This window comes from Falco punctatus (assembly GCF_963210335.1).
Source record: "Falco punctatus genome assembly, chromosome: 2".
In the NCBI taxonomy this organism is placed as follows: domain Eukaryota; kingdom Metazoa; phylum Chordata; class Aves; order Falconiformes; family Falconidae; genus Falco; species Falco punctatus.
In genome coordinates this window covers 14,787,169-14,812,859 of record NC_137581.1, presented here as the reverse complement: position 1 = coordinate 14,812,859, position 25,691 = coordinate 14,787,169, and the positions used below count along the sequence as shown (strand labels likewise).

The 25,691-nt window shown below is 37.4% G+C and overlaps 1 protein-coding gene across 7 annotated transcripts in view; it reads right to left on the bottom strand.

The window, feature by feature from the left end:
- The window catches only part of CNTN5 (contactin 5), a 968,197-nt gene that overhangs the window by 62,211 nt on the left and 880,295 nt on the right, over window positions 1–25,691 (bottom strand). For all 7 annotated transcript variants that reach the window (XM_080376471.1, XM_080376469.1, XM_080376474.1 and 4 more), the window contains 2 exons: window positions 25,191–25,366; window positions 11,494–11,614 (listed from right to left, as the gene is read on the bottom strand). In XM_080376471.1, the coding sequence (XP_080232597.1) occupies window positions 11,494–11,614; window positions 25,191–25,366 (297 nt within the window). The remainder of the gene's footprint in view (window positions 1–11,493; window positions 11,615–25,190; window positions 25,367–25,691) is intronic.

The window sequence follows — 25,691 nt, the reverse complement described above, 5'->3', positions numbered from 1 at the left end:
TGGGGAAGAAGAGGATGGAGAGAAAGTTCAACGTACAGTAAATGCAATAGGCACTATGGCTTTCATGGATACATATGTTTCCCCAGTCCTTCCACCTCTCCACGTACGGTGCGCTTGAGTGGTTTCTATAAAGTACATAAGGGCCCTGGGCAGGTGGAGAGGTTATGCCACAACCAGTGGCAGGATAGACAGGGAAGTTAGACTCAGGATTGGAAGGTAAGAAAGAGAAGACATTGATGTTCCAGCCTTAATAGTTTTGACTCGTTCCAGGAATGAGGGTCAGGATAAGTCCCTGGTGTCCTGTCTGAGAAGGCCTTTGGTGGTACAGATGTCACATTGTTCTCCTTTTCCCTGATGACTTCTCTGCTTTGTACAAACCTAAAAATAGGGGATTTGGGCAAGGCAACTTTCAGAGTTGCTGAGTGTTGTGAGCTCAGATGCCAGACTGCAGTCCAAAACCTCTGAGCTGGATGTTTGTGAAGTGGCAGTTGTGGCTTGACACAAAAGGTACAGTGCAGGGAACATGAACTGAAATTTCACCTTAGGAGGAAAAACGCCAGTAGCCTATGAATTGCATTGTGAATGACATAGCTAGCAGGTCAAAAATAGAGTTAGAGACTGAGTTTTAGACATGACACTTTTATTGGCATGTCGTGCTGACTATCTTTAGCACTATAGGGCATCGCTTGCCAGCTGTCCCAGTTCTGGTCTGTACTGCCTCCTTTGCTCCCTGCAGTCACAGCGTGGGCACCAGCACTCCCGGATCTGCACGGGTCTCTTTTAGGCACTGAGTTCATGAACATCACCACATCTGATTTGTACTTTTGTACTTGTTTCTAGGTACTTTTTTTGACTGAAGTTACAGATATAAGTTGATATTTGTAAAAACATTTCTTGGAACAAAGGATCTTGTTTAAATTCTTAAAAAAACCTACAGCTTTTTAAAGAGATGAATTTCTTTCCCTTTCACACTGTTGAAGATATTATAACAAAGGTCCTGTTACAAGATCAGATAGCTGCAAATGTTTTGGTCTGGAGTCTGTGGGTTAAAGGGCTGATGCTACATCTACAGTAATATACTCTCTTCTAAAATTGTAAAAGTTTTAGTTATGCTGATATACTGAAAAGGGCCAAAACACAAATCTGAACTCTAGCACTGATCCTATGTGCCATTATGTTGTCAGCCAGTCCCTATCATAATTTCAGCCCTGTGCAATTATAACTCTCCCAGCCAATGGCTTGGCACAATTTATGGATTACCATGGGCTGGGGCAGATCCCAACAGGCAGTTTGTTGTACCCATCCTATTTTGAGCAGGGAGGGCAACCAGAAATGTAGCTGTGTGGATGGGAACTCTGCTGTATCCATTGGCCCCAGGGAGCAGTTTACTATTATGGACATATTCTGTGAGTCCAATTAATGGGGTCTGTGCTTAGGGCATCTTCCTGGCCTTTGCTACAGCTCATATGTAATTTCAAGGACCAGCAAGAATCTGCTGACCTTGTTTATGTTCCATTTAATAATGTTGTGTTTGATGGCCTTTAAACCCAAGTGCTTGTCTTTAAGTTTTATTGGCAATATCACAACTGAAAGGAGCAGTGTGGTCAACCTAACCAGCAGTTCCTGCATTATATTTGCTCCAGGTCAGTGGAGTTCAGAGGAAACATTACTTGTCCAAAAATATATCGAGAGTGGATTACTTGCTTAGATTGGTAGTTTTGCCAGTCTACAAGATGAATAGCTTTAACCTCTTTTTTATTTTTAGACCACAAAATGTGTACTCTTAAACCGCAGATTGTAGTCACAAAGGCTTTCATCCCTTTACACTACAGGATTGCTTTCTGCTCCATTTCAAGATCTTACAGCTTCCAGGTAGCTGTTTGATTTTAAAGCTCATTTTACTTACAGTAGGCATGCACAGTGCATTTGGTTAGCTTTCCATGCACAGTCTTACAATACATGTTATACATCGTAGAAGAAAGCTGATTTTCATCTTATTTTTAAGAAATCTTCTTGCCATCAATGTTGTACTAATATTTGTATAGTTCAAAGGATTTCAATTAGCTTTGTATATGCTAATAGGTTTCCAAGGGTGTACATCACTGACACAGAGAATTAGGAAGACTGGGCATTATTTCTTTCTTCCTCTACAAAAGCACAAGGTCTATTAACATCCATAACAACAGAAAACACATTTTGAGCAGTAAGAGTAAAAGGGATGATAAAAGCAAAAAACAGTGAATGTACTATTACTAAACCCCCCAGAAAATATCTGGCATCTAAATCTACAAAAATCCTTACGTATAGACCAAGGCGATAGTGCTGGAAACAAAGTTAACAGTATTAATGCTTAGAAAGCACAGACCTATTTGTAACAGAACTGAGACCAATAAATTAATTTAGTTTCTCCTAAAGCATAGTTTATAACACAAGGAAACATACAGAAATATTTTTTCTGCATTTTATTTATTTGACCTCTTTTTGTTACGTAAGATGGCATTTTTTGTTAGTTAGCACCTCAAATTAAAAAATTAAGCAAACTTGCCTGACTGCTGCATTACTGTAGTTCCATTGCAAAAAGCTAATGGTCTTTTTGTTTGCAATGCTCTCCCGTACTTAATTACCTTGTAGTGTCAACATTTGCTACAGGTTACAGTTTACACTGTTTACATTGAAGAAAGTCAAATATTGAATAAGGCATTTTGGGACTAGTACCTTTTGCTCCTTTGCAAAACCAATCAGGCTGCACTGTATCTAGAACACATAAATGGATCAATCTGAAAGGAAGTTTGGTAATTTGGAGATGAGCTGGTTGCTCCATAGGCTGTTGTAAGGCAGTGTGTAATGCAGCATCCCACTGCAATCCCCGCAATCAATGCTACTTACTCTCTTGGGCACAATATATTGTAAACGAGGTTTGCAAGAGCAATTTACAAATAGGGCTTAAGTGATGGAATTGATTTGACAACTTAAAATTATTGAACCCAGTAATTTATTATGATAAAAAGCTTTCATTTATTAAATAAGTATTAAAATACTGAAGACTTGGTACTGTTGATTAGGCATTGAAGTTTTCGCAGATGTAAAAAACCCCTTTAACTTCAAAACCTTGTATTCTTAACTCAGTCATGATGATGCTAAAAAGAAATGCAACGCAAGGAAAAGATTATAATGAAAAATAACCTACATTGGTGTTTGTGGTGTCACTATAACTGCTAACAATATAGAGGTTCTTATACGAAAAATAATTTCTCCGTTCTAAATGTTTGAAGCACTGTACCCATCCACATCAGACAATATGTCACAGTAAATTTTGCAGTGATCCTCTAATCTGCAAGAAACTTCCTGGTGTTCTCGGAAACTGCTGTTGCACCAGAAGTACTACTCATCTCAGCGCAGGTGAAATGAATCTCTACTCTTAACAGACTATAAAGAGTCTCATGCTGATCTTTGTAGAAGCGTGTTAGACTCCTATGTGACATTCCCAGCTCACACTATATTCTGTGCTGAACTGTACAGATGTTTTTCTAAGCCAACCCTCCAAACTTGCAGAAGAAAAAGTAAGAAGTGTGTAATAATTGATTTTGGTAGATTTTTTACTCAAGCTTTTCCTTGTTGCAGCCTATGGCAAAGCAAGGGTTGAAACAAGTTCATTAGAAAACTATGTGTTTCAAGAGCAAAGGGATACTTTTTGCCAAATGTCATTGTAAGAAGTAGCCTGCTCTTAGCTATGAGTTCTGCTGTTGCTCTTCAAAACCTCACCATATATGAGTAACAGATTTTGTATTGATTAATTAAACAAACACAAAATAAAAACACTGTTGCCTTTTTTTTTTTTTTTTTTTTGATTGGACCAACCTAAGTTAATAAAGATGAGCCCCTTCATGGTGTCAGCCTTTTTTATGACAGAAGCATTTGGTGTTTTAAATGACTCTACAGTGAAACATGGTGGAATCACAGGATCATGAAGATGTCCTTTGTAATGAAAAGATGAATGCACAGATTGCTTCAAATTTCTACAGCATCATGGGGAAATAAGAATGTAATAATCCTGTTTTGGAAGACAGGCTTTAAAAACTAAATTAATTTACCAAGCAGACATTGTCTTGAGGAAACCTGACACATTGATGGCTACAAGATCACCCGAGACATCTGTGAGATGCAAGTCTCCTGGCTGATACTTGGGTGTTTGGTAACCATGTTTGTGATCATATCATTAGTGTCAGAACATGACATGCATATTTATCCTGTATTAGAGCCTTCTGCTTTGGCAATCACTTCTTCGTGAAAAATCAGTACACAGACAGCTCAACTACTGGTGTGCCAGTGATAGATGGAAAACCAGCCAAGCTGAAACATTTTGTTGTTCTGCTTGTCTGCTACTTAATACTCACTGAAAGTTGAAGATCTGGGTGGATAAATAGAGGCTGGTAGCCAGACAAAGCACGTGACATTGGAAACCTATTTTTGGACTGATGTCAAGAGCAGGACTGACATTCATAAAAATCATAAATCACTTTTGCTTCTTTTATGGCTGATGACTTCATGTGCTAGGGAAAACATTTGTTGACTGTGTACCAAATATCTATATTCTCCTGTAAACATCCTTGTTTGCATGGCAAACAGTTATTCTGCACATATTTTGCTTGGGTGAGCAAACAACAGAAGGCATAAATGGAATGAAATCAGGCAATGACTTGGGTGTCAGGAATGTAAGATCATAGCTGTGATTTATGTTGTATTTATTCACCCCACTAAAACTATTCCTTTGACCATCAGACATACATAATTCCCATTATGGGATTTCTCTAAAGTAGCACATTTGTGTGGGCCTAGTGCCAGGATAGTTACCACCCTATGTGAAAAGCTGTTTTCTCTTCTGAATGTCCTTGAGCTGTACCCGACGGGGCCTGATGACCATCTTCCAGAAAATCTTGCAATGGCATTTAAGACTTTATGGCTATCTGCCTCATCACCCTGCTAGAGGACAAATCTGGTGCAGAGGGCACATGCCAGTCATTTAGCTTTTCCCTTTCCCAGTACACACTATAGTGTATTAGCTTAACTTGTGGACAAAGGTTCCCCTAAGGACTACGTTCATTTTTGGAGCAGTAGTCAACTTAATAAAAGAAGAAAATATTTGGGTTGCTAGAGATACCCTAAATTGTACCCTACACAGTCAGGCTCTCATTTGTTTGTCTCTTGACTTCTGTGCTCCTGGTTACTCTGCCTCAGAAAGAGGGTTGAACACATCTTAGAATCATAAAATCATTTAGATTGGAAAAGACCTTTAAGATCACCAAGTTCAACTGTTAACCCAGGATTGCCAAGTCCACCACTAAACCATGTCCCTAAGGACCACATATGTGTTTTTTAAACACTTCCATGGATGGTGATTCCACCACTTCCCTGGGCAGCCTGTTCCAATGCTTCACCACCCTTTCAGTGATGAAATTTTTCCTAATGTCCTAACTTAAACCTCCCTTGGTGCAGCTTAAGGCCGTTTCTGCTTCCCTTGCCACTTGTTATTTGGGAGAAGAGACTGACCCTTTCCACCAGGCAGCTTTCCAGCGAATCTTCCCCAAACCTGTAGCATTGCATGGGGTTGTTGTGACCCAAGTGGAGGACCCGGCACTTCTCCTTGTTAAATCTCATACAATTGACCTTAGACCATCAATGCAGCCTGTCCAGATCCCTCTGCAGAACCTTCCTTCCCTCAAGGAGGTCAACACTCCTGCCCAGCTTGGTGTCGTCTGTAAAGTTTCTGAGGGTGCACTCAATCCCCTCATCCAGATCATCAACAAAGATCTTAAACAGGACGGGCCCCAATACTGAGCCCTGGGGAACACCACTTGTGACTGGCCACCAGCTCTATGTAACTCCATTCACCACCACACTCTGGGCTCAGCTGTCCAGCCAGCTTTTAACCCAGTATAAAGCACACCCATCCAAGCCATGAGCAGTCAGTTTCTCCAGGGGAATGCTGTGGGAGACAGTGTCAAAGGCTTTAGTAAGGTGCAGGTAGACAACATCCACAGCCTTTCCCTCGTGGGTCATCTTGTTGTAGAAGCTGCTCAGGTTCCTCAATCAGGACCAGCCTTTCATCACCCCATGCTGGCTGGGCCTGATCTGGCAGTTGTCCTGTACATGTGCCATATGATGGCACTCAGGGTCATCTGCTCCATAACCTTCCCCAGCACCAAGGTCAGGCTGACAGGCCTGTAATTCCCTGGATACTCCTTCCTGCCCTTCTTGTAGATGAGTGTTACATTGGCTGACCTGCAGCCTTCTGGGACCTCCCAAGTTAGCCAGGACTGTTGATAAATCATGGAGAGTGTCTTGGCAAGCTCCTCTGTCAACTGCCTCAGTACCCTTAGGTGGATCCCATCTGGCCCCACAGACTTGTGCGTGTCTCAGTGGAGCAGCAGGTGACTTACCATTCCCTCCTGGACTGTGGGGACTCCATTCTGCTCCTCATCCCTGCCTTCCAGCTCAGGGGGCTGAGTACCCTGAGGGTAAGTGGTCTTGTTATTATAGAGAGTGAGGCAAAGAAGGCATTAAGTACCTCAACCTTTTCCTCATCCCTTGTGGCAATGTTCTCCCCCATATCCAGTAAAGAATGGAAATTATCCTTGGACCTCCTTTTATATCTGATGTATTTGTAAAAACATTTTTGTTATCATTTACAGCAGTGGCCAGCCTGAGTTCCAGCTGGGCTTTTGCCTCTCTGACCTTCTCCCTGCATAACCTCATGACATCCTTACATCCTCCAGAGTTGCCTGCCCCTTCTTCCAAAGGTGGTAAATTCTCCTTTTTTACCTGAGTTCCAGCCAAATCTCTCTGTTTAGCCAGGCTGGTCTTCTCCTCTGCCAGCTCATCTTTTGGCACATGGGGACACCCTGCTCCTGCGCCTTTAAACTTAATTCCTGAAGAATGCCCAGCCTTCCCGGGCCCCTTGGCCCTTCAGAACTATCTCCCAAGGGACTCTTGTCAACCAGCCTCTTTAGGCCAAAGTGTGCCCTTCAGAAGTCCAACATAGCTGTTCTGTTGACCCTCTTCCTTGCTTGATTTTCACCTAATCTACTGCCTGGAGGTATAGCATGGTCTTGAAGAGAGACAAGTGTATTTTTGAGCCTCGGTCTGAGACAGCAAAGAAGAGATATCCTGCCTTGTAGATAAACATTGCAGTTCTGAGCTAAGCTGTAAGTGGTTGGCATTGCTTCTTCTACCTTAAATCAGTTCTGGCTTTTGAGCTGAATCCTCTCATCCTCCTCATATTCGGACTCTGTGCCTTCCACAGAGTCAATGCGTCTATCTAGAGAGCATGATGAATCTCGGATGGATGAATAAAAGATTGTGAGTTATTTTTTTTTCAGTACCTAAGAAGAAGAACAACTTGTGATGATGGATTGCAGTTTTTTAGAACTATGTTTTTTACAAGAAATGATTTTGGAATTTAGGTAGTAGCCTATCTGAATATAAACAGATGATGTCATGCATGTCAGGACAGCAGACCTCTGAAGGTCACTGTTGACTAACATGAGACTACTGAAATACTGCTCATTTCACAACCCGCTCCAAGATTAAAATGCAAGACACTTAAGCTGGAAAGCTAATGTACTGCCTGACAGGTCCAGCTGCCAGTAGAACATCTGTTTCTGATGAAATACTCATTATTGGTAGCATTAGAAAAATGAAACAGAAAGAGGAAAAAAATAAGTAAACGGGACTAGAAAAACAGCATTTAAGGAGCAGAGAAATTACTAGGGACCACTAAAAAGTTGTTTCTTACTTTAATAGACCTAGTTTAATCACATTTTCAAAACATTTAGAAAAGCATTTATGTTTTGTTTTGAGTAGTATGCGCTGATGGGGCTTGAATCTTGATTTTGTCCAAACATGGTCTAAAGTATCTTTTCATATATAGTTTTGAAGTGTTCCTGAAAGAGATTCACTAGATAAATATCATAATGAAAATACTGTTAGTTGTGTATTTCACTGCAACTTACCTAAAATCAAGACCTGTGAGGTAGTGAATTTTAAAACAGTTTGAAAATAGTTTAAAAAAGATCTGTAGCTCATTGTAGAAAGCTGCAGAATAGAAATTTGCTGCTGTCTTAATTTCTTCTGCACATGTGCACACACACACATTTACATACATATGTAGTCAATTCAGAAATCTTCTTGCACCATTAATTACCTTCTTGTAAGTAATTAGACCCAAAAGAATTGAGTTTTATTTGGCACTACTCATTCTCTGTTCTTCAGATTGTCTTTCACTGGTGACATTTTTGTAATTAAACTTCTACTGTATAATGCAGAACAAAAAAGAACAAGGGTGAAAATAGTGACAGTTAGTTACCTGCTATATATTCAAGCAATCTTCCAATAAAGTAACTATCAAAAGTGTCTTCAAAAAAGATAAATATGGTTTAAGGATACTGCATGCTTTCTCTGTAATAAATGATACTGAGACACTGCAATGGCTTGAAAATGCAGTGGTGAATGTCTGTCTCTTGAAGATCAGCATGAGAGTTGTGAGCAATAGGAACCTGTAAATAGTTTGTTTCTCTTTACTGCATCTGAAGAGGCTGCAGCAAGGTATTACAAAGTTCTAGAAAACTGTCCTTTGACTTAAAAATAATGCAGCAGTGGAATACATAATTCAGTATAAATTTAGTAAGCTTACTAATAGCAATAATTCTGATATTCATGAATATCTAAAGGATGGAAAATTAGATTATTTTAATGTAATTTACTCTTCATGTCCAATGTATTTCCTGTAGAAATGGTGGAAGCAGAACATTTTTTGGATTAAAAATTACAGTGATATATTAAAAAACCCCACCCTACATGTTCCTTACAATATAACTAACATTTGAAATGCTGTTGTATGATGGTATGATACTATCAGCATTCAAGACTGGCATTTTCTGTAGAGGCAAAAGGAGAGAAAGGTCAGAACAAGGATGTGCTGGAACTTTTCTTGCATCAGTACTTCTAACAGTTCATAACAAAGGTTCTACTATCTCAGTTTGGCCATGGGCTGCAACATTTCAAACACAAAGATGTTTTGCGATATGCCTAAAATGAAATTATTTTACCTAGAAACTCTACCGGAAATAAAGAATAACATAGGTTTGGATTTCAGACTTTACTGCATAGTGGCAATGGGTTTTCTTCATAGATGATGGCTTCCTCTGTCAGGTGGAATTCTTCAGAGTTTACTGAAATACTTATTGAGACATCTGTTGCTCATGGTGTCTTCTCCTAAGCAACGTCCAGTACCTCCAAAAGCTAAACCTAAAGAAGTTTGAAAGGTGCTGCAATTTGGGATCATCAGACAGTGTCAAATTGCAAACCACTGAGTGCACTCTATAAACTGAGATAGGGGGAGAAAAAAGAATTAGAGATACTGAAATTAAAATGAAATGCCTGTAGCAGTATATGAAGAGATAGATTAGATTTTCCTAAATATTCTGGATCTTTGAAATGCTGAAGTTTATAAAGAGTAATCATTAGCAACTCTGTACTGAATGTTTTAAACATTTTCTGGAATACAAAACAAAACCATTCTACGTTTTTTGGTGAAAGCAATACTGGCATTACTCTCTTTTGCGTAAGTTTTATGGATATCTTAAGGAAATTAACTACTTCAGCAAACCAAACATATCCTATAGTTCCATGAAAACTGAATTTTACATCGGACAAAAGAAGTCACACGTATAAAGCATTTTGTGAAAGCGAAGCAAACATTTCTTACTGTATCTTAAAATTATCAAATCATAGACTCAAGAAAAGGAAAACATTGCAAGCAAATTATATTTGAATTTAAATTCCATTAAAAAGCACTTGCAGTTTTCATTTCATCAGCAAGGTGGCATGGTAATGAGACACCCACACGCATACATTCTGATACTGCTTACAATGCCCTTTCTTTTTTTTTAAAAAAATCTCAAATCTGTTCCTCAGAGAAGCATTTATTTTCAACACCAAATTCAATAAACTCATTTATATAACCAGTACTCTTAAAAAAATAATTTTGTGTCCAGTCTGCAGTCTCCTTGATAATAGTAAGCTCAGAGATTTTTTGTCACTGATAAGCTTAATGGCATTAAAGTTGAGATTTCCTTGCCTATCTGTAGAGCCTCCAGCTCCTCTCTGAGCGAGGTAAAGGTAACACAAAAGGCCCTGCGTAACCTGCAAGGATGAATCAGATTTCATAAGGCAGCTAAAATGACATTATGTGTCTGTGTTGAGGCAACTGAATACCACCATCCTTATAGCGTCATAGCTCATAGAAATCTGATGGTCCTCAAAGTGACTTTATGGAAATATTTAACAGCTACTTTCATCAAAATGTGAAGAGCCCTGCAGTCAGCCAGAAACACTCCTTATCATTTAAAGCATATATTTGTCCTAAAAGCAATGGATACGAACATCTCAAATCTAAAGTTGTGGTGGAATAAATATTTTTGAAAGATTATAATCTCTAAATAATCTTGATTTTTTTTTATCTGGAGTTTTTCAAAATTTAATAAAATGTCTAGCTTGATTTATGCTTCCAAAATGTACAATCTACAGTAACGCTATCCAGCTGTGCTGCTGAGCAGGGATCCACCTATCCTGGCATTGCAGGACTCACCAGTTGTAATGCCAGTTAGTGGGCTCTGATGCTGGTAAGTCAGTCCTCTGGTCCAGTCAGGCACTGAACACATGTGTGAGTACACACACACACACAAGTAGTGCAGAATGCAGAAATACTCTGTTTAACAGAGTGCACATAGTGCTAATACTCTGCTTTATTGTAAACTAGTGGGTCTGGGATATGACACGGGATGTGATCTGGGGTCCTGCAGGGCAATGGCTCTGTGCTCCTGTGCATATTCAGGAACATTAAATGACAGGTAAAGCAACTCAACAGATGACAGATCTGAGTCTAAAGATGCAGCCAAAATTTGGTGGTGACAATTCCACGTCTGAATAAAACCAAACCCATGTCATAATATGGGCCTTTTGGTTCCTTGCTCATACCTATTTTACAAAAGGCTGCATGGTCCCTCCTCCTCTTAGGAAGCGAATGAATATTCCTAAACCATTAAAGCCGAGAGAATGGCTTGACCATAAGATGAAATGTAAAGCATTACATAAAAAAACCAGAGACTCAGCCTACCTACCTTACACAGGCCTTGTCTACACCTTGACGCCACTTGTCTACATTTTGACTGATCTGGTATACCTTTTGTGCTATTACCTATCTCAAGACTGTATATCCATTAACCAACTGTCTTTTGTTTCTCGTTGTCATGTCTGCAGGTCAGTTTATGGTGAAACTGCTTTCAAAGACAGTAGGTTAATAAAAAATGTTCTCAGTAGTATAAAATCTGAAAAATTATGTGTAGCACGGATGTCCCTGAAACCCACATACTTAAATTTCCTGGTACAATATTTTCTGGTGAGTGTGTTTTCAGGCAGCACTGTGAGCATACTCACCCCTAACAAGCAGCTCCGTCTCATCTGACACGGTGTCCGCCGCGGTCTCAACCCTGCAGCCGTATCTCCCTGCGTGCATCAGGAGGATGTTCCTGATCATTAAATCTGCAGAGGACGCTTGCTGAAAGGAGGATGAAGTGCCACTTTAAAATTCAGTAAATCTGTGTTCAAGGTATAGTTTACGAGGGTGTTTTGTACAGTTTGAGAAACTCATGATTACAGCTTTCATCTTGCACTGTTTATGTGCCCTAATACCCTCTTTTGAGGATTATCAGAATATTGCATTTATACAATCATTAATAGGGATTAAAGAAGAGGATTTCAGTTTTTTATTAACTTTGACTTTGCTTAAAGCACACCGTGCATATTTGCATGCTCAAAGGAAATTATTCCAAACTAGCACAAAGAAATTCATTAAGGGGATGAACAGAAATATTCTGAATGCAATCAAGACCTCTTACAAATGAAGGGCTCTTTCTTCCTCTTCCTCCTCCCTACAATGCAGTGACATTTGGAGTATGTCTCGCTACTGTAATGAAATTAAGATAACTTGAAAGATAATGTTGATCAATTTTTATTAGCACAGAGAAAATTAATACTAAATATGATTGAGGAAATACAAACAGTTTCTCATTTTACCTGTTGAAATCTTTCTGTATTTAAATCTGAAACATGCAATCCCTGAATAAGTGTACATAGAGAACAAGTTCAACTTTTTGTTTTTTTAGTATTCTAGCAAACAGTAATTACAATGACCCAAAATTATGATCAGAAAAGAGAAAACTGGAAAGTAGAACAGCCTTTTTGAAGACAAATGTCTTTTGCTAAGAATCTCTGTATTATTTCATAAATTCAAGTGATACTGCTAGATTTTGCATGTAGAAAATCATTGTTTTATCCAGACTTACTGAAGTCAATAAATGTTGCTCCATCAGATTTAGGGATCCCTAGCCCACAGGTATTGTTGATTTAAAATAGTCACTACTCAGGGAAAGAGCAGGTAAGAGGGAACAAAAGTCACCCTGACAACACCTTGACTACATTGTGTAGCAATCCTTAAAATGCTTGCAAATTCTTGATTTAATGTAAGCACCAATAATTTTAGCAAATTATCGTATTTTTGTTCCTTTCAAGGCATTTTTTTTCCTCTGAATAGTCAAATGGAAATAATTTTAGCAGATTAACTGAGGATAGATAGATAAAATGTCCTAAAAATATCTCTAAATTACCTTATCATTGCTACTTTGTATGATACGTGAACGTAAGAGATTTTTTTCAACGATAATGTAGAGTTTGTATAACATTATATTATAAATTACATATAGTTAATATTTTGGGCATAATTATGTAAAAATTAATTATGTAACATACAATTACTACAATTATCCAATCTATAAGATATGATGCATAATTTTTATAATTACACAAACAATAATATATCCATTAAAATATATAACTTTATATACTGCTGTATTATATAAACGAGTATTATATTCTTCCACTATTGTCTATTATATATCTTCAGTTTATATAGTACTATATATAGTACATATATAATGTATTGTATAGTGTTTAGTACATTTTATAAAATAATATAATGTCACAGGATATAACATATTTTAATAAAAATAATACAATATGGTATATGACTTGTATTTACCATATATAGTATAGTATATATGTGACATTTTAATATCTGATTACTATATAGCTAATATAATATAATATACCTTACATTATATTTTATACAGATGTTGATATGCACTTCCTTCGTGTTTCACTTTAAGAAACTTTTATTGGATATAGGCATTTTCCTTCTCAGATTTTATTTACTTTGCTAACCAAGCAAAGACTGACAGCCTTTCATTGAATTACATGTTCACTGTGTCATAATATTCCTGTGCAGTGGTTCTAATTTGAGTCAGTTTGATTGTGAATGAGCAGAATTGTATCCTGCATTCAAAATAAAGTTTTACTACAGGTGTACATGCTGATACTTCTCTAGCTGTGCTGAAATATGCTACCAACTTCACCTGCATTCAGCTTTGGCTGATTTTTTTGACACATATTGATTCTGTACGCAGGTAGATACACTCAGATCTTTATCCTTAATCATTTGCAAATTATGAAATCCTACTTTATAATCAGTCGTCCATATGTGCATGACCTTGTGCTTTGAAATATTACATTTCTTGTCTGTTCCTATGTGTTACTTTCATCATCTGCTGTATTGGTAATACGTCCAGTTTTGTACCATACAGCTGTCTTTTCCACACTCTTTTCTGCCAAGGTCATTAAAGACAAGATAAAACAGGATTGGTTCCAAGATCCAATCTTCTATACTTTAGTTTTTCCTTCGAGGCAGAAGAATTCCTTTCCAGCATGCCTTGGCACACATTCTTCAGCCAATCTTATCTTCATTTGCAGATTTGGAACTGAACTTGTCGTAATATGCCATGTAGCACCGGGGCAAAATCTTTACCAAAGCACACTCATGCAAAGAAGGAAAAGAGAGGCAGAACATCAAGGCTGCCAGGGAGACCAAAGTGAATGTGGGCATAGTCTATAGCTTTATAAACCTGTAGATCTAAAAGCGTGAATACAATTGTAGTGTTTTGCCTACTAGAGTGTTTGGAGAGAAGATACTCAGACCAGTGAGGTATAATGCATTTCCTGTATTCTTGCTTTGGCATATCAAAATCACAGCAGTGGAAAGAATATCTGAGTACCCTGCAGGTCTAAATGCAGAAGAAGAGCACACAGTTCTACCAGGAACCAAATTCAGGCTACAATGTCTTTATGTTGCCTAGGACAGTAACATTTACTAGCCGTTGAAACATGGGTTGCTCAAGATGATTAGTGATCCTGGTACAAAGCTTTAGCTGCTAGAAGGCCAGAATCAGTCCACATTTGTCCCCTTTTGAGGGTAATTTACATTTAATGTGTGTTTTGTTGTTAAGTGGGAGGAAATGCATAATGGATAGCAACTGTGGTTTCATTGCTCAGGAGCTTTTAAAAATCTTGGCTGTCACTCCAGTTTCTATAGGGTTCATGAATGCGTGAATCCTAATATTCTTATCAGGAAAAATATAAGTATTTCATCTGCACACCTGCATAACTGGGCAGACAAGCAGCAATTGAAAGAATCATTGCTGTAAGTGGAGAGCAGTGCAGTACAATACATCCCCATGAAACACATTTATTACAGCTTAACAGGATGTGCAGCCAGCATTGCTTAGGATGTGTGAGTGGAATGAAATTAAACTCACTGTGTTTATACAGATGGATATATGCTCAGACATTAGATTTTTGAACATGGGAAATAATGGACATTTTCGCTTCCATTCAGATAGGCAGGAGCTATGTTTGAACAGGACCTTTAAAAATACCATATCATTTGCTGTTCAGTGATATTTATAAAGTGGTCTTTATGAATTTTACAGACTCTTCCAAGTCTTGGAAGGATTTTGTTGATCAGTTTATCTCGTAATGAGAGGTTCAAGATCACAACAAAGCCAGTGTGTGTGTGTTTAAACTGATGCACTGGCCTTCCGAATCTTAAAAATGTCTCTGCACCCTGTCATTGCAGCTGCTGCTTAAATTTGAGTGATTACAATGCAGCTTTAAAAAAACTGCTAAGCAGGAATGCAGCAGAGACTCCATTAAGAAAAGATCTAAGGTCAGAAACTTTGTCTTATGCTTTTAGTCTTCTCTCAGTGCAAAAAGATGTAATGCTTCAACAAAAGCAGACACATACTCTCCCCTCTGGGGAAGACAAAAACTGGTGACCTGGATGCAAACAGTGTAGAAAGATCTCTCACCTGGACCAACATGAGTTAGAACAGCCTGGTCTATCAGCAACCATGTGGTCCCAATATTATTCAAAGCTGAAATGGTTAGTGTTTACATTTTTTTGCCTACATCTAAATTTTTATTTTATTAAGTGTACATTTTTAAAAGCTCCTTTTTATTCCACTAATTTTATGTTTTCCAGTGACAAGACATATTTTGCAATAAGTGCACTATTTCAAAGTAGCATTTTGTTAGAAAAATCTATATTCCTTAGTGTTCTGAATATCATATATTACCCATTTAGCCAAATATCAAAATTATTTATATTTGTTCAGTATAAACCTCTACTGTGTGGAATATATCTTGTACTTTACCTAAGTCAAGGCTTAAGAAAACCCCCAAAATAAAACAGATAGGTTTAACAGCCAACTTCTAATTATTTTAAGGAAAGCTAAATGTAACCTTCAAGGCCAGCATCAGCCATGGACCTACTGTAACACTCAACACAATCCTGGTCTTCATTAAGCAGTAAATAAATAATAATACAGCTATCAATGCCATCTCTCTAGGAAATGTTTTCTCTAGGAAAACAAATTATTGTATAATTCGTATTATGCTCCTGAGTATCCTATTCATCAGGTTCTGGGAAGCTCCAGTGCTTAGTGCTGTGTCAATCTATTGCTCTCTCTGCTGCAGTGTGGCATGTTATCTGAGGTCATAGCTGTGCCTGCAATGTATCTAATTAGCTATACCTGTAAGGTCTTGCATGAAGTAATTTTTTACAAGAATTGGTGCCACCTATACATAGCATTTGCTTTTGATGTGGAGATACTTCCCCAAACTCGAAAAGGCTCCAAGAAGCATGTAGTATGCATACTTTGCTCAACATGGGTCACCTTGTTGGATTTGCCTTTTGCACCCATTGCCCTAATGCTGGGAATTTGCAGTGGAAGGGGGGAAGCCAACTTGCAGAGGAATTACTGGTGGTGAATTAGTACTTCTTCAGCCATCCTACATCCCTACAGAGAGGAAGCTGGGTGTGGATTTTTTCCTTTCCACTTCATAAATCCTAAGAGTTTGTGAGTTGCTTCACAGTAAACTAACCTTTACATCTGGTTCTTCAAGTGAACAGTATTACTCTTTCTGGGAGAGTGAGTTCATTATTGTGAGTCAGTTGCTAGGAAACCTCCCTGTTAATCTCTCCATTCATTTGCTGTGTTTTTATCTCTAAACCAAGGCCGTTCATTCAGTATCCAACCTTTTCTTTTGAAGGCTTTGCACAAGAACAATCTTTATCTGCCTGCATTTGAAACGGAGCTCACAGTTATGCTATAGTACACTTTCTGAACCTTTAGTAAGTCTCTGCTTACTTCCCTCTACCTCTTCCATGGAAGAATTAAATGTTGTTTTGCTTATTACACAGTTATATGTTCAAACTACAGAATCACATGTGTAAAATAGATATGAAACCTAGAAACCCTGAATCTTTCTCTTGTCATTATACCAATCCTAGCTTTCACTTAATCTTGTTTCGAATGCTGCTCATTTTCCACATCGATCGTCATACTTCCCTTCCACACTCCAACTGCAGTCCTGTGAACACAGCTCTGATTTATCTTGGAAAGAGGGACAAAAAGACAAGGAAGTTCAAAATACTGGGTAGTCAATAGACATGCTGTGGCGACTCACAGCTCTCGCCTTCTGCATGCAAAGGCCTGGGTTCTAGAAAGGCTGCCTGTCATTGTGCCGAGGATTCAGGCTGGGAACTCGTCCTGGACAACATGCGGTGAAAATTGTCTCTCTGCGTGGGAAGAGCATGTCTAAAAGGGGTAGTGAGACTACTATAAATGATCATGGTTCCACAAAAGCTTAAATCAATGGCAAAAAAAGACCAGGCAAACACTGACTGCCATTGCAAAAATACTTTTATGATGAAAGCCTAAGGGGTGTTTCAGTCACTTCTTTACTGTGCCTACAGGGATTTACTGAGGCTTGCTTGCTGTCATCTAAATCGCTTGACAGTGAGAGGTGAAGATGCTTTCTACAAAGTGGTTTCTATACAGAAGAGAATTCTTGGGAGGTACAAAAACTTAAAAAGCACCTAAATATTTTGTAAGCTCATATTCTGTATAAATTGAAAACAGTAAAACAATGGTCTATAATTAAATGGGACTGAGACATAATCCTAAACAAGTATGACCTGCACTGTTAATGCTCTCTTGTTCAGCTTAAATGATTACTTAAAATACATGGGTTTTTTTACAGATAACACATATTAGTTTAATTCCTCACTCATACATTATTTGATTTGGAAAAAGAGCCTTAATTAATGAAATTCAGTCAGATTAAATAATAAGAAAATTACTTCCCAGTTGAACCTTGATTATTTGACATATTTGATTAGCAATGGAGTCTATTTTTGGTGAATTTATCTGAAGCAAACTAATGACCTTACAGAATAACTTCATGGCAATGTTTGCTTTGTACCATCAACAGTAAGTGAAAAATAGCAATACAATAAAGCTCTTTTAAATTATGCTGACAATTTATATGTGCATTATGAAGGATTGTTGACTTCAAGCCAACTTCTGTTCATAATACATTTAGGACAATTTAAGTGCCATTTCATGCAAATTCTCAGCTTTGAACGTACCAACCACTTGCCTGTTCACTGCTTATGATATTTACAAATTGCAAATATTTAATCTGTTAAAAAGCAGCAGCTTTTCTGTTGATATAGTCATAATGGAAGATTATATTCTGAGTTCTGTCTTTTAATCATATAAGCACATTTGGAACAAAGAAGATGAAAATAATGTGATTAGTTTTGTTGTGATTAATGGCATGTGGTAGTATAATAATGGTGGTATAGTAGTATCCAGCCTGATGCAGGCTGACTGAGGGATACCTGATAATACACAAGTTGGATTTTCCCCATCTTTAAGAAGTAAAAAAGATGTTTTTCAGGTTTGTGAATCCATGAGTTGTCCAGGGGATGTGTGGACCCTTCCAGTGCCAGTATTTTTGAGCAGTTTGTATGGAGAAAGCAAGAATAATGAGAACGATTGTTTTGGGTGAGCACTGGTGACTGGAAGTGGATGCCAGAGAGAATTGGGAGTTGGATAGGGAGGAGTTTAAAGTGCAGCTTGAATTGTTGCCAATGAGTTTGATTAATTTTATGGAGAGAAGGCAGAGGAAGGGATGAAGTTAAATGAATATCAGATGTCAGGTAGCATGTAATGTACTGGGATAGATTTGTGAAATCTAGGGATTAAAGAACACATAGAAAAAGTATTGAAAATGAGAAGGAATGAGAAAAAAAGATGGTATATGAAATTGCAAGCTTCAGGACAGGGAGACCCACTATACTCATGTTGGTAAATTCATGTTCTGCATCTGAGTTATTATTAGGAGGAGAAAAAAGCAAGACAAGACCAAATAATATGGGGTACCTCTGCTCCTGTTTACAGATGCAGAAAGAGGAAAAAGAAGAGCATGGAGCTACATATATGATTTGAGTGGAAGGGTGGTGATAGTGATGCGTGAAGATGATAGAAACGAAAGCAAAACTCATCTGGGATAACTGTCTCCTTTTGAGAAGACATCACAAAAGGAATCATGGAGAGCAGACACGTGATTGGGATTTCATTAGTGTGCAGCACAAAGAATGTTGTGACAGCCTTACGTGATCAGAGATTTACTAGCAGGGTCTGTAGATGATGGCACACATCAGCTCTAGCAAAGAAAGCTACATAGGTGAGAAATAAAAAAGTCAATGAGTAGAAAGAGAGAAAAGGAAAATGGAAAACTCTTCTTGGTGCCTGGCCAGAAAAAGTATTCTCCTCTTGGGGCTCTCTCCAGTGCACTAGGTGGAGATGAGAAGGATTATTTTTTGCCTTTTTTCCCCTCTAGTGCTGTGATCTTTTCTTTGGGACCTACTTAAACTTGCTATATGTTAATGTTGATTGGAATATGTCAATTAAGAGTAGTTGTAGCACAGTGATTGATTGTTAAGCTTCTGAACATGTGCATTGTTGGATAACATTTATGAAGTATTTACATGACCATTATGTACTTTGCTGCACACTTTGGCTGAGTTTACAAAACAAGAGACAAAGAAAGGGGGCAGGAGGGAGGTGTGAGTTTCAGGCCAGTGGGAGCTTCTTCCTATGAGACCCCACCATGACAACGTGGCTGGGGTTTGCAGGTGCAAGGCCATGAGAACAAAGCCAGAAGATCTGCAGCATAGGAACTGCAATGCAAGAGTACTGCCAGGAAGGCTCTGGAAAACACTGCCACAGCAGCCTGGGAGAGATGCTGCAGAGCTGCAAGTGAAAAATGGGCAGCAGTGCTGCAAATGGAAGGACTTAGCATTAAGGCGGCTGGTATTGATCAGGTGTTCAAATAATCAGTTGTGCTGTTATAACCCGGATTAAAACTGTGCCGAGCAGTTAAACGATCCATCAGCTGCAAGTAAACGGGGGAAAGAATGCATTAATTAAATATCTTTTATTTACTCCAAGAGTTTTCTCTTTAGAATGTTTCTTGTAAACAAGGAAAGGTACAAAATACCTTGATAGAATAAACTAGTGTAAAAACTATCTGACTGTATTTCATTACTCTTCTATTACAGTCAGTTTTTAATAGTGATTGGTATTCAGGAATGTTCAGAGACTGACATTTTCCAAAATGCTCAGTTATCTCCCTCCTCTACAGTAAAATTAAATAGAAGAGAGGCTACTTATCGCCTCTGTCTTTTACTCTCTGCTCATAGCCAAAGCCACAGCACTTGGGCATACCGGTTTACGTACTTGTTTAATTCTAGGAAAAGTTTGGAGTATACCGTTCTAATGCAGCATGCAGGTGTTATCTATAAATTGAGTCAGTTCCCTGGGACTGTTTGTATCCTGGAAGCAATGCATGGTAAAATGCATTATTAGACCATAGTCATCATTGTGTTCAGATTTTGGGTTGTATTTAGCAGTCATAAAAGACACATTTCAAAGTTTTTTTGACCAGAAATCCCTGTTTCATTTTGCATCCTCCTTAGTTTACAAGACATTTATGTTACCAATTGACAACATAATTTTTTATTTATTTTGAAACTGCTTCTGATCACTCAAGTATTTAATGGTTGTGGCATGACAAATGGGCAAAACCTGGTAATGAGCACAGGGCTGAAATGTCTGGAGATTTGAGTTGACAGTAATGGCTGTGTTCAGCCTCTTCCATCAGTGGGAAAGTATTGTGATAAATAGTGAAACAAATTGATCTCAATGAGGTTGATACAGCAGCATTACCCTGTACAGAAATACTCTGTGCATAGAACACATCTCTTCTGGAAGACCTTTGACAACTATTGCTGTTCTCAGTATGGAGAGGAGGGAGGGTGTTAGATAAAACTCTTATTTAATTAGCCTTGTTTGGTTTAATGTGCAATAAAAAGGAAATATATTATTATTAGCAGCTTGCTGTTATAGTTGATTTTATGTAGTATACAACTTAGTGCTACCTATTTAATCTTAACTTCTAACTTATGAATAAATTACTAAAACAAATAAAGGAGACACTTGAAAATGTAAGGAAAGGTGCAAAGTTATGATCTCTCACAGGTTTTAGGTATCAGATTGAAGTCTCCAGTGCTAGACAGTAGTTAATGAATTGTCCAGTCTGTATTTACTGGCCTTTTCTAAATGAAGCCATAGATTTCAATTCACTTCCATGTGAACAACTGACCACTGTAAAATAGAACATGACAGGTTGTGTTTATTGCTTCCCACGGTGGCAGTTTCAGTTAAGATCAAAGACCAAGAAGATACTGAGACTAAGTCACTTTCCTGCATCTGTAATGTACTTGTGAAGGTCAAGGTGAGGGACACTAAGAGCAATGCTGCTGCTTACCAGTCCGTGGATAACCACAATAAATCATTTTCCCTGGCTGCCATAAAAACAATATTGTCTTTCAAACACAGAGCTGGAATAATGATAGCTGGATGAAAATCTACTTGTAAAATCAGCTAGAAAAGGGATACCTCTAGGACAAAATTAAGGAGATCTTAGATCTTAGAAAATTCTGAATAGACTTTGAACAAGATTTCTGGATTTGACGCAAAGCACAGCAAATCAAAGCTACCCTAATAAAAATAAGCAAGTCTATTTTTTTTTTGTGCACAAGTGCTCACTGGTGTTGCTAGAAAGAAATTTTGGCAATTCAGTCTTCCATGCAAAGCTGTTTCTATTAGTTACACTGGTTGCCCCTCACAAAACCTAGTGTTATTGAGTCTTTTGGTAGACATAGTAAGACTTTTCTAATGCCAAAGGTTCTGCTACTAAGTGTATGCACAACATTTGGGAACTTTTCCTTTCCTGGAATGCAGTCTGCAGCTGTCACTCCAGTAGAGTTTGGTCTCTTTTCCTTAAGATTCCCTTCATGCACAGCTTTGTTACACTTGACATCCTTATCACAATTAGTCTCTTGCCAGGCAAGTCCCTGAAGTATCTAAATTACTACAGGTACTAAATCCTTGATAGCTCAGTAAATAACAGCAAAAATGGCTTCAATTTGTAAAAAATTAGTTCTCAGTATGAAAAGTGATAACACTTTTTTTTTGGGTATAAAAGCTACAGATAAAATTCAAAAAACAAGCAAAGCAATATATATTACTAAGACAAGCTTTTCCTTTTCCTTTTAATTTTAATTGCTATGGAGCATGCAATTTTAGCAAGTCAAAATTTATCTACAGCCCAAACAAATGTTACTTTGGTGGTAGCTTTTATAACACTGCATTAAGCATCAGAATGTTCATCATACTTAACACCCGGGTCTGCCACAGTGAAAGTATGAGGTATGCAACCAGTGGTGAGAGGCTGACAATGGTTTTATTATTAACAAAACCCATTCAAATAATGTTCAATTTGTCAGGCTTTCAAACAAATAAACAAAACCCAAACAAACCTGAACATTTCTTTATCTGATGAATTATCAGTGCATGCAGAACAAACTGCGTGTATAATTCTGTATCTTCATGTGCACAAAGGATATTTTTCTTAAATGTACTGTATTAAAAAGCATTTTGTTCAGGATCAACTCACACAATTAAAAAATATTTCATTTTGAAATGCAAAATAAGGGATATAGATGGAATTCGGTCAGATCTCAAGTTTACTTTAAGTTCCGTTTTTCTGCACCCTTAAATTTGTGTCTTTATCACATTGTGTATCACTCCTTTGACAGTGGATAGGTTAAAGGAGATTACATGACAGAAGAAACAGAAGAGTTTTATTTTCTCTTGCTTTCCCCTAGTACCTGTCATGCTTTAGATTTTAGCAAAGAAACACAAGAAATACATTTTCATCCTTGTGATTAATTTCACATGCTTATGTGGTCAACAGAAATGATAATGAGATACAATTGACAACATTCCACAAATGAGTAGTTATGGGAATTATGGGTAATTATGGAATTATGAGGCTTTGTGTCAAACCACACAAAAAATTGTGGTATTACCACAATCACTATTTTTGACTTTTTCATCTCTCAACTAATTAATCTTCATTCTGGGACAATGCAAAAAGTCAAGACATGCCTTTTGGGGAAGGGACATTACATATATTGTAACTACTGCTTTCAAAGAGGGAGAAGATTGTGTCATATTTTGTTTCCAACTGCATTCACAAAAATTCATGTTCTAAAAGGGTCATGCTTTGTTACCTCTGTTCTGAAAAGGAGTGTCCCCCTCCCCATCCTGCCTGTAACATGTTAATAATATTTTCAGCCCTGTTCTAGTTGATCCAAGCCTTTCTGTTCTCTCTTTATAGTGAAAACCAGAAAAAAAAAATAAATCTTGACATTTAAATGAGTTAGGAAGGCAACTAAATGAAGTATAGCTTGACCATCTCTTGTGTGAGCAATCTTGTAAAGGCAAATGAAGCTAGTCTAAAAATACCAGGGTCTGATGCTTCATTTTGGTATTTCTTTATAGTTTCATAGTATTTCACTATTTCAACACTAGTTTAACAGTAACAAGGTAGGATCTGATTTTGCAGTTTTTTGCAAAACGTACAATACATTCTTGTCAGCTTGATTAGTTTGTTTGTTTGTTTGTTTCTCATCAGGTTAAGTTTGCTGTTGCAAAAAAGTATGTTTTAGGAGAAAAAAATTGCTTGCATGCCTCTGAAAAGAAAGGTGACAGATTTTAACTTAATAAAAATGGGTTTTTAATACACTTAGTCATCTAGACATTACTGACTCCATTATGAGCGATTAGTACTATTTTTACTTAGTAAAGTAGCAGTGACTGAGTAGCATCACAGTGTGAAGGAAGTCATAAACTTGTACTAAAATAGCTGGTTAATCTACCAGGTTTTGGAAAGATTTTTGTTATGTCAGGACAATGAAAGGAATCAGTAATTTCAGTGAGTTTTGCATGTATATTTGTCTGAAAGTAGTCCCAGTGTGTCATCTACCAGGTTCTCAGTTTGAATGAATCTCACTTCTACCAATTTGAGGGCTTTCTCTGGTAGAAATGAAATTAGTGAAGAATTACTGATGAATGATCTACAAAATCCTGTTTTCATAAACCAAATGAAATTACATTAAATTAGCTTTACTTTCAAAGGTGAAATGACTTTGAAAATTTCCTAGCCTGAGGATTTTTCCCAGTGATTGAAAATTCCCTTCAGCACAGAAGATGCTGAAATACACTGAAGGAACCATGTAACACATTTTAGATTTCAAGTTTTTGGAAATTACTTGAAGTTAATTTGTAATCAGAGGAGGTTTTCTTGAATCAAAGAAAGTTTAACCTGCAAGTTAAAAAAAAAAAAAAAGAATGATAGCTTTTCTTCCTGTATATTTAGTGCTGGATTTTGAGTATTGGACTCCCTCAGATGAAGATAAGTATGCTAAGAACCTTCACACTAGGATGGACGTTACTAATGCTTTTCAATTAAAAAGCTTATTGAAGTAAACCATTTAAAATAACCCCAAACACCACACCACAAAGTGAATATAGTGTGACTTTCATAAAGGCAAGCAGAAGACTAAATTGATTGCAGCTGACAAGATTTTTAATGCAAAGTTAACTTCACTACATTGTTCTCAAATTACATACATTAACTTTTAAAATTTTCTGACCTTTGTGAGTTTCATTTTTCTCTGTTAACATAGCATGGACATTTGATTTACATTTCATTAGTGGGAAGATCGAGTAAAATGACTGCAGATTCTATTTCCAAACTTCTTAACATTTAGAGATTTCCTTCTACTACGAAAAGTTCAAACCATTTTACATGGGAAAGGTTTGAATTACTTTATCATACTGTTTGATCATACTAAATTGTTTTTGAATCAAGGGGTAATATTTTAAATTGGTATGCATATTTTATCCATATGATTCTTATTGACTTAAATAACGGTTGCACAGCTAGAATCTACCTCATGCAGCGGAGTTGGAAAATAAAGTATACTCCTTGCTATTCATTCAGATATTAAAATATATGCTAGGCAAGTAAAAGCACTAGGAGGTGAGGGCATTCCAACAGCCATGTTATCTGTGAGAAAGACATCAATGCTTAGCAGCATCTTTTCTATATTAAAATGAACAGAAGAATTTAAGGAGGATTTGATTTCAACTCCTTTCTGTTCCCTCACAAAGATCATCAGATGCCTCATTAATAACGAGATGTATAAGTTTACATTTAATATCTTTTTGATTAAAACTGCTTGAAGTAATTCTAGTGACCTACAATTTGCATGTCCCCTAGGTAACATTTCTTTCTAACATTAGTTAGATGAAACTAGTCATCTTTCAATTTTGTCAGAACTTGGTAAATGGGAGACATGTAAAAGCATGCAAATTTTTATCAGTTCACAGGACACAGATGACAAACACATGGTCACTTACTGCCTTGATGCTTTCAAAGTGTCCACCTTCTTTGTCAAAGTCAATTGGCTGCCCATTGAGAGTCCAATAGAAAGTGACCTCGAGTGTGCTGTCATGAAGTGCTTTGCAACTGAGGACAATGCTTTCTCCAACCGTTAACTCTATCTTCTTGGGAGTCAGCTCTATTCTTGTAGGTTCTTGAAATATAGAAGGGTTAGGAACATTTCAATGGAAGTTTAGTTATAGTGGAAGGCTAAAATAATATGTTCAAGTGCTGATTAGTCTACTCAGCTTGTATTTACTGTTCATTTCAAATACATAGGGTGAAATACTGAAATATATTCATAATGCACACGAAGACATGACAGTGGTGAACAGAAGGTACTGCCAGTTCTATGGAAGCAATAAGGCAGGAACCAAAGCAACAATCTATAGGACTTCTGAAAAGATTTAATTAGTTTTATTAGTCTTAGAAAAACATGTTAATTATTATTATTTTTTTTTAAGGCTGCAGCACTTGAA